Source organism: Populus nigra, chromosome 10 (assembly GCF_951802175.1).
Source record: "Populus nigra chromosome 10, ddPopNigr1.1, whole genome shotgun sequence".
In the NCBI taxonomy this organism is placed as follows: domain Eukaryota; kingdom Viridiplantae; phylum Streptophyta; class Magnoliopsida; order Malpighiales; family Salicaceae; genus Populus; species Populus nigra.
This window is the reverse complement of record NC_084861.1, coordinates 12,568,788-12,579,042: the sequence shown is the minus strand read 5'-3', so window position 1 is coordinate 12,579,042 and position 10,255 is coordinate 12,568,788. Positions and strand designations below refer to the sequence as shown.

At 34.1% G+C, this 10,255-nt stretch overlaps 1 protein-coding gene across 1 annotated transcript; it reads left to right on the top strand.

Annotated features, from left to right (window-relative positions):
• The first annotated feature begins 4,307 nt into the window (after window positions 1–4,307).
• On the top strand, window positions 4,308–9,254 carry LOC133705844 (glycosylinositol phosphorylceramide mannosyl transferase 1). Its single transcript, XM_062131241.1, has 5 exons — window positions 4,308–4,711; window positions 5,677–6,073; window positions 6,911–7,074; window positions 7,169–7,239; window positions 8,806–9,254. The coding sequence occupies exons 1-5, from the start codon at window positions 4,512–4,514 to the stop codon at window positions 8,964–8,966; spliced, it is 993 nt and encodes a 330-aa protein (XP_061987225.1). The 5' UTR covers window positions 4,308–4,511; the 3' UTR covers window positions 8,967–9,254.
• Window positions 9,255–10,255: the final 1,001 nt, after the last annotated feature.

Genomic DNA, 10,255 nt, shown 5'->3' with positions numbered 1-10,255 from the left:
TCATAGATTAGATTTTGGACCTAGTCCACGCCAAAAAACAATATTCACAAACAAGAAAGTAAAATTAGGCTTCATCATGGTTCAGTAGAAAAATTTGAAAGAAAATGATTACAACTAAGAGAAAAAAAAAAAAAAAACGTAGAACCACAATCTTATTATTTAAAGCCTGGTTTTCTTCAAGAACTTCCCTCGTACATGACAACCTCGTATTTCTGATGATGTGTACTGCTCTGGGCTACACCAGGAGGAATGTCATCAGAAGGAATTAGGAGAAGGAATACCAATGCCTATTTTCCTGTTGAGCAATGAAGAAATATATGATCATATTAGTCTACCATTGCATGGAGAGACAAGTCGTTCATGATCCACAGGGGGGATCAGTCGCAGCCCAATATTTCCACCTTGATGGATCTGTAATGAAATGGGAACAAAATAACACAGTCCAAAATTAAACAAGGTACGGATTGAATGAGTGCTAGCCCGCAGGCCACAGTGGCGGAACAAAATAAGGGAGGGGTGCAAACTGCAAACCGAGTCCTGAAATACAGAGACTGAAAATCCTGTGCAGCCCAGAACTCACATTTCAGCAGCTCAAGGTGCCCTCAACATACGCTGCAGCTTACATCAGAAAACTGTATGCCTGATTCAAGTACCAAGAGCTTCTAGGTTCCTGGGACAAAGAAATCATGAAAAAAGTATCTTTTGTTCATGTAGAAAGGCTCTCACGCTAAAATCCATGTAGAACCAGAAATGCAATGATGCATCGTTCAGAAAAATGCCATTCTTACACAGCAAATTCTTGAATATATAATGTCAAATAATTAAGATTCTATGGCTTGATAGTGCCCCTACCACTATCAAAATGCTAAAAGTCAACATGAGAGCAAAGGGAAAAGACTCGAGACTTGCAAAGCTAACACAGAGATGATAGCTACAGAGATAATTAGTCTGGTCTTTTGAGAACGATTCCGCCTTGTATGGTCTTATCAAGTTATAGGAACATCTCATAACATTCTACCTTAGCAGTTTAGTTAAGTTAGCTTGGAATTGAATTGAATTTAATTGACAGTGGAAACAAAGTTTTTTATGCCGCATAAGAAAACTCTCTATTATACCCAAATTTCACAGTATGCAAAGTGATGCTAGCTATCTCATTAGCTCATAAACTAATGTCAACTGTACAAAGAACAGTGGTAAAATCATAGGCTTATATAATTTAGCAAGTACCAAACTACACTTTCTACTCCAAGTTCCTCAAGGCTTTCTACACAAGTTATCCTCGAGGAAGTCAAGGATACTGGCAATGGTGGCAACCAAAGGCAGAGAAATAAAGGAAGAAATAATAATATTTTTATTGAGCACGACATGGAAACAACCTCAAATGGAAGTGCACAATCCAGAACATTTGAAAAATGAGTATAGAGGAGTAGAGGCATAAAATCAGATTGGTGACTTAATACTTCATTGTATTACCAGGAACTTCCCCTCTTATATTTTTTACTCGGTAAGAAGTGATGCATGGCTTATCCCTCAACCTCACACCACCTGTTTACCAAATCCACATACCAGTCTCAAATGCTTTTCTCAATACAGAAGAATAAATCACAGAAATTAAGGAGGGGATTTGAATCTTACTGTTTTTTTGCTCACGCCACTTCTCAGTACTTCCATACCAATTCCATTGGAAGCACAGAGCTGCAATACGTAATATACCAGCAGCAACCACCTCAACAAATGCCATCAAGCACGATCTCTGAGGGGATTAACCAGCAGTCGTAATGGACAGTAAGATTCCCTCAAAGTTGCAAGGGATTATGAAACTAGCAGATTTAACACCGTCTAAAGCTTTCTTTGCAACTTCGTCGGCTTTCATTGCACCAGAGGAGGCCGCTATGATACTTGTAAACTGTGGTTTTCTTTTGTTTTCTGCAATGAATGTCCACCTTCTAGTTCCTGTGAGCAATTCAGTTACAGCAGAACAGAGCCCTCCAACATTTGATGTAGATGCATATATAACAAGCACAGCATATAATAAAGGCCACACATTCAGAGGCACATAGTCCATCACAGCTTAATAACAAAATATTGCGGTAAATATAATGACCTATAAATATCAAATATATGCCTTCCTATGCACCCTTCATCGTGACTTTCACATCAATAACAGTGATCCAATATCATATCTCTCATCTCGAGTTTAAACATATCATTTATCACGAAGAAAACATCATCGTACAAAAACAAACCACCATTATCTTTATCTATTAAAGAAACGTGTGTTTAAGTTATTAGATGAAATTTTAAAATATAATTTATATTATTTTCTAACATACTTTTTTGAATGAAACTCTTTTAGGCCTGAAATTTACATATATCTATATTATTTTATGCTTAATTTTTATCAAATAAATAAGGATGATTGACCGCTTAGTCATCAAAACTTCAATATCATGTTTAAGAACCATCTCAATTCAAACATTTAATCTATTAAATGAGGTTTCAAAATATAATATATATTATTTTTTAATATATTGTCATCTTCAAAGTTTAGTTTTATGTTAATGGAAACAAAATACAAGATCAAATGTTCACTTTCTAGCATTCATATTTGTTGATTAAATTTCAAGGTGTAGAAAATATATCAGGACAGTTAGGGTAGGGTTGAATTTTGGTTTGGGTGTGGTAGCATGAGGAGAAGTAACGATGCATGTTCTCTGTTATCGGCCCACTTGTTAATAATGTTACATGGGCTTGACAATGTTGATTACAATAATAATAATAATAAAAAAAAAGAATCAGAATAACTTATAGTCATCAGTCTTGACTCTGGAGCTCCATAATCTCCAATGGCTCGTTATATATTACGACATAGCTTAGAGAAGAGGAGAGATAGTCAAGCGATATTTATGTCTGACATCAGTCATTAGGAATTGTTTTTAATCATAAATGTTTTCTGTTCGCATATCCATTCCAGGGATTTAACATTATAGTATTTTAAAAAAGAGAGCCCCGGGCCGCGTGATTAGGAAAAAGTCTAAACCCAGGGCCCACATATAGAAACAGACCAGCTAATCCATCTAGACAGCCAGGAGATTCCAAGATGACGGCCAGACTCAAGCCCCAGATTATTTAGAGGATATTTTAGCTGTAGTGTTTGTTCTTTAAATAATTTTTTGTATTAAAATTTATATTAATAATATTTTTTTATTTTTTAAATTTTTTTTTAATATTAATATATTAAAATAATTAAAAAAATACAAATCATATTAAATTTTAATAAAAAAATAAAAACTTTTAAAAATACGGTTTGAACCGCATTCCAAATGTTTTTTAAACATATCTCGTAATTGGGTGTGAAATGAATTAAAATTAAATATTTTTATTTAAAAATATATTAAAATAATATTTTTTTAATTTTTATAAATTATTTTTAACATCAACACATCAAAATAATTTAAAAATAATAAAATATATTAATTTAAAATAAAAAATAATATACTTTCTATTTTAAAAAAATATATTTTTAAAATATAAAAATAAGCTGTACTTTAAAATAAAATAAAAACCCCGAAGAAAAATTAATTCTCAAGCAGTAGAAATCATGCATTGCCATCCGAAACAAGAATCTATTTTGTACCGTAAAATGATAACATTCTCTTTTGAATATATCAAATATAACATTTTTTTTTCACTAAATATAAATTTTTATCCCCATTCCCTTCGTATAAGATTTTTTAAATAAATACAATTTAAAGTGTTATTGTGATTATAATACATGAATTGCTTATATGCTAATTTATCTAATGATATGTAAAATAAATTATAAACTTTTTAAATATTTTAAATGATATGTAAAAAAAAACAGTCAAGAAACCTATCTGATATTATATTAATATATATATCAAAATCTTTCAGGTTGTTAAAGAATTTATGGTAGTATAAGAGTTTATTTATGTATTATTTGATTTCTTATTGTTTTTCAATTAAGTCACATTTATTAATAAAATAAAATATATTATATAATTTTAAGAAAAATCATTACCTTTTGATATTAGTTTTGGAATGTTTTTTTTTTAAATTCATTTTTTATCAATAAAAAAATTAATATTGGATATATATATATATATATATATATATATATATATATATATATATATATATATATATATAGAAGTTATACAAAATTTAGGTTATATATATAAATATTTTTATTTAAATACACATAATTATAAGAATTATAGTAATATAATTAAATTATTAAATAACTGATTATACATAAATGATCCAATTAATAACCGCCACAACGAATTACTTTAGAAGATCGACGATAATTATCCATCACGTCACTCCCCTCCCTTAATTTTCACGCTTCTCTCATTCAAATCCGCCGGCGTAGAAAGACGTTGCTTTAACTGAGTCGACTTGCACTGGATTGTCGGTGAGTTATTCACCGAGTTATTTTTTTCAAGGTGGAGAAAACAAAGAAAAAAGAGGCGTTAACGCTGGTGGTAATGAGAGGAACCTTGTTGGCTAACCGTCGCGGGATACAGAGATTCCGGCAACTTGCGACCACAGCCGTTAAATCGTCGAAGATCAAGCTCCTTCTCTTTTGTTGCATCGCGTTTACGCTAGTCGTGGTTGCTACCCGCGCGTCCGATTTTATGGGATGGACCAATCACAGCGATTCTGTTGATCAGTTCCTTCCTCCAGGGTGCGTACAACTTATTGCTAGTAGCAGTAACAGTTAAATACCCATGCTTTCCATTTTTAATAAGTTAAATAAATTTTGTTTAACTACGAATCTTTATTCAAGGTTTATTCAGATTTGGTAAAGAAATGATTTTAGTAATTTTCACTTATTGTTAATTAAGAATGTGTCAGAAAGATTAATTTGGTTACTCGGATTGACAAGAAAGTTTCTTGGTTTGGCTTAAACGGGGTAATATCAGCAATAAAGCTTTTAATTTTACATGTATATGTACTGAATTGGGAAAGCTCATCTCTTTGGAGTACAAGTAAAGAAATCAAAGAATTAAATTTATATTCTTTGCTATCAATCAGATTAAAGTGTTAAACAATGAGAAATGACAGTTTAGATATAAGAAATTGGACCTGTTTTTGTTCCAAATAAACAGCAGATTTGGGAAAGTGGCACTCCTTGATGTTTAGATGCTTGTTTTTTGAAAGGTAAAGAGGAATTGTATGTGATGGAACTGAATGGTTATGGAAAAATCAACTTTAGGGGTTCAAAGTTCGAACCTGAACCAGCTGGGTTTGATTTGGTCATTGCTTCAATAGAATACTGATTTCCCTTATCATTATAATAATTTTTCCTTTTTTAAGCATGGTTGTTTGGTGTTTATGCTGAAGTTTAAGTAAGTTTGCATTCCCTGAGATGATTTATGCATTATTAGATATATCCCTTCATGAATATAAGTATAAGTTTTTGTTGTGGAAATGCATGATAATGTCTCAAGGAGTGAAAACATCTATCTGTAGATTTTTTTCTTTATTTTCTAGTCAGAGGTTAGAATATGCTTGCAACTGCCTTATTGATATCTTTAATACTCTGTGATTAAAATGGAAGAAAGAAAGAAAAGATAATTTTGATACTCTGCATCATGGCAGAGCTTGTTGGTTCATCATTTTGTTTTTGATTATACATCTTTTATACAGGAAAGGATATGCTATTGTAATGAACACTTGGAAGAGATATGATCTGTTGAAGCAATCCATTTCTCATTATGCATCATGTTCAGGACTTGAATCTATACATATTGTGTGGAGTGAGCCCAATCCTCCTTCAGATTCTCTTTCTACATTTTTAAACCATGTCATAGAGTCAAAAACTAGAGGGCTGAAGAAAGTTGAATTGAGTTTTGATATCAACAAGGAAGACAGTCTGAACAATAGATTCAAAGAAATACCAGGATTGAAGACAGATGCTGTTTTTTCAATCGATGATGATGTTATATTTCCTTGCTCCTCAGTGGAGTTTGCTTTCAAGGTTTGGCAAAGTGCCCCAGATGCAATGGTGGGCTTTGTTCCTCGTGCCCATTGGGTTGATAAAACGGTAGGTGTCTTCTTGAATATCTTGCCATTACATATTCTCTTTTTTCCATCACTTTAAACTTTGCTGTCAATTTATTATGACAACTTTGTTTGGTATTGATATTTTCAAGCTTCATATATATCTTGAGCTCATCATTGTAAGGGGGATTATGTCTGTGTCAGAACTGCATGCTTTAACTCAAGTGTGATTTTTGTGTGTGTAATGCCTTCATGGCTTATCTTCTGGCCGAATCCATTTTCTTATCGATGCTGTCAAGTCTACACATAGACCTTTTTTAATTGATCTATTACAATGTTCTTTTATGGTCTTCTTCATGGACAAAGATGAAATAGCATTAGGTGATGTGAGGTTCATATATCGATATGAAGGCTAGCTTGAGGAAGCATGACTGGTTCATAACTCAGTAGTCTTTGTTTTATTGTAAAGGCTATATAACCAAAAATTACCAAAAAAAAGTAACTGATGGAGGGAAGCAAAGCTGGACAGAAAGGCTTATTTTTAACCAAAAAATAGTTCATGGTACTCAAATAAAAAAAATAAAGTTCTGGGGCTAAATTCTGTTTGACCTAAAGTTCAGGGTAGTTTTGGGTCTTTTAGTCTATTGGAAACTGTATGTTTTTGCTCAACATTATATCTCTAACCAATAGTTCGAGTGATTTATGAACTCTACCTAGAAATAGTTGGTGCTTGAAGTGCCAATATGCAAATGGTAATTGGGCACAGTTTCTTCCATTTTTTAACTACATATATTCTTTTAGCATTTTTTTGTAACAATTAGGCATGATTGAGGATATAGGAATTTTCCTAAACCATTTCTTTTTCTCAATCTATGTGCAGCTAGGGAAAACAGATTACTATACATATGGTGGATGGTGGTCTGTTTGGTGGACAGGCACTTACAGCATGGTACTATCAAAGGCAGCCTTTTTCCACAAGAAGTATCTTAGGATGTACACCAATGAGATGCCAAAGTCAATCAAAGAATTTGTGACTAAGAATAGGTTCTTCCTCAGCTTAGTTTTTTACTTGGCCACTGTTTCTGTTATATTGTTCAATGCCTAACTTTTCTTCTTAATCTTGGAATGGATTGATCAGAAATTGTGAAGATATTGCGATGTCTTTTCTTGTTGCTAATGCAACTGGTGCTCCCCCTATATGGGTGAAAGGTAAAAGATCTATCTTGTTGTAGCTTTCATCTGTTTATCCCCTCTAGCTCTTTGATTGCTAGTATTGCTAGTAATTTGTTATTTTAAGAGGGGTGTTATGTCATGAAATGTTCTAGAATGCTAACATTATGTGTTTTGTTATAAAATTCTGTGCAATGATACTGAAACAGCCATATCTTGTACCACTTTTAGTGGTTAAATTTGAAAACTTCTACTTCACTGCCAGAAAAGTGACGATAGAAAAATTGATTCTTTCGTGGCCATTTGAAACTTGTGTTCTGTTATTTTAGCTCTTGCAAGGCTTAATTCACAGATATCCCTGGTCAGCTTGCTTTACTCTCACATCTGGTGGTCCATTTTCTCATTTATTTGTCTTTGTATTTCTATCTTGTCTGTAATTGTTGCTGTTCCATAGAAATAATAGATATCTCAAATTTTCTTTGCTGAGTCAAGGATGTGAAAGATGACTCGCCTACGTATTAACTTGTCATTTATAAAAAGAAAAAAAAACCAATAATCTTCGATCATTATTTGCTAAAACCATGTGCATCAGACCAGGGTTGTGAATATATCTACACTCATGTTCGCAGTCATAAACGACATCTAAAATTAAGTAAAGATGATAAATTAAATACCCCTGCTCTGTCTCTCAGCACATTAGAGTATTTTATGCTAGACTAGTGTGCCTGTGAGCAGACTGGAGATTTTGTACCATTGTGCACCAACTCAAGGAAGAACAGGGCCTGATCTCTTATCATACTGTGTCATGTACAGTGAATTTGATAACACACAGAGTTGTCATATAACTCTGTTTGCAAACATGTAGTATCTAGTCAGATTTTACTGTTCTAAAGGGCTGATCAAGGAGAATGATGCAAACTGTGCATGGCATTTCCAGTTTCAAAATAGACATTAATTGGTCTCTCTGTTGAGCCTTGGATTCCAGGCTGACTGATGCAAGTACGTGACTATTAGAAAATCATTATCTGCTGGTCAGACATGATTTTTTAATATGTTACCACGTATGAGGCATGCCTGCTATGCTCATCATACTTCTGATGGATTTCAATTCTGAATTGCAACTTTTCTATGAAAATACTGAAATTTGTTGTGGTCTTGCATGGTCGAGTAATGTAGCTTTAGATCTGGTGCCACTATCCTACTGGATTCGTACCATTTTTGCAGATCCAATGGAAACTTTAGGAGAAGCGTGATTCTGGGGAAAGTTTATTTCCACTCTGAACACTGTTGTTTACTGCCCAAACCCTGCTGCTCTGTTTTGATAACTATTTGTTAACGGGTTGCGCATCTTGGTGAATGCTGGAACTTTGCACCAGTTATGATCTGGATGTTTGTTCAAGACGAACATTCATAGAATTGTGATGTAAAATTGACCTCAATATTTACAAACCTTTTCTATTATTAGAATAGGCAAAAGGGGAAAAGGAATTTCCCCTGCTTGTTATATCTTTAAAGATGCTTCTGCCTTAAATGAGAACTTTTATGTTATTTTCTATCGTTTGTTTTGTGACTTTTAAATATTCTTCTTGGCTGTTGAAATTTTAGGTAAAATATTTGAGATTGGTTCGACTGGAATTAGTAGCTTGGGTGGACACGGTGAAAGAAGAACGAGATGCATCAATAGATTTGCTGCTGAGTTTGGGCGAATGCCCCTGGTACCCACTACTGCTAAGGCTGTTGACAGCCGTAATACCTGGTTTTGGTGAATGCTTGAGTTTCATTTCTATATTTCAATGTTTCTTTGGCATTCCTTCCAATGATTCCAATTCTTTTTATCTCGACTTGTACAATATACTCTATATTATACCTTATCGGTCTCTCTCTCGCTGAGATAGAAGCCTCATCAGCATGACGGCCACCATAACGTTTATTTGTATTCTTACCATGTAATGTAACCACTAGGAACTTGCCGTGCAGAAATTTACCCTTTTGTCTTCTGATGCTGTAATCTTGGTTTCTGGAATTTGGTTTTGAATTGGGCGCCATTTCTGTAAGTTTGGCTTTGGTCGACTAAATCGTACATAAGATTTTGACGGTGTTCTGTTACTCAAACTCGTCAATGAGCAACAGAATTAAATGATGGCATTTTTTTCACATTCTATCGACAGACATGTTTAAACATCCTCTGAATTAAACAAGGTAGGGATGCTTTTTTGACATCCACAAAAATTGGAATAACCAAGTTGAAGAAACTAAGAATTCCGTATCAAGGTTGACAGAATTGTACTGCTTCATGAGCTGACATTTTCCAGGTATATTGGCGGTTTGCGATGAATGTGGAGACCGTGGAGACCCATTAACGGACGAAGGATTATGCATCCAAGCAGTTTTGAAACCGCATGGGCTCTCCAAACTTGCCAGGAAATATTGTCATTGTTAGTGGCTGCAGGGGACATGCCCTTGCTATAAACTAAGGTAATCCATGTTTAGTTGCCGCGAGAAAATAATATGGATGCAGTGTAAAATGAATTACACTACATGCTTCCTAAGAATCTCTCCCCAATTTTGGACGAGGACTTCTCCTGACCCTAATTCACTTCCTGAATTTACACCCATCTATTAACGGTAACGCCTTCGTCGTACAGACATACACTGGACTGGAGAACACAACATAACGTTAAGCCTGTATCGCATCGGTATGGGCTGTTGCTTTAACACCACGTCCTCATTCAAAGCGAATGTTATTGTTTATCTTATCTTATTTATTTATCTGTAGCCTATGTTCTGCTTATTTAGTCTACTCGAATTCATATTACTTGCAGCAAGTTTGCACATCTTCCCTGTGTTCTGTTGCCGGAGACTTGTGAATCCGGTATGATGCCCGCTCCAGGTTTCATGCCACACACCAAGTGCTCCTATTTTACAACACCATCACCATTTTTTTTAAAATTCAAATGGAGTGAACTCACGGTTCTTAGCACAACCAGCTTCGCAGGATTTCAATGACTAGCTAGCTGTTTAGATTTAATTGACTAGCTAAACAGATCGTGCGTGC

Coding starts and splice junctions, on each gene's coding strand:
- LOC133705844 (XM_062131241.1), top strand. CDS start 4,512: ATGAGAGGAACCTTGTTGGCTAACCGTCGCGGGATACAGAGATTCCGG. Junction 6,074..6,910: donor CCCATTGGGTTGATAAAACG/GTAGGTGTCTTC, acceptor ATCTATGTGCAG/CTAGGGAAAACAGATTACTA. Junction 7,240..8,805: donor TCCCCCTATATGGGTGAAAG/GTAAAAGATCTA, acceptor TTGAAATTTTAG/GTAAAATATTTGAGATTGGT.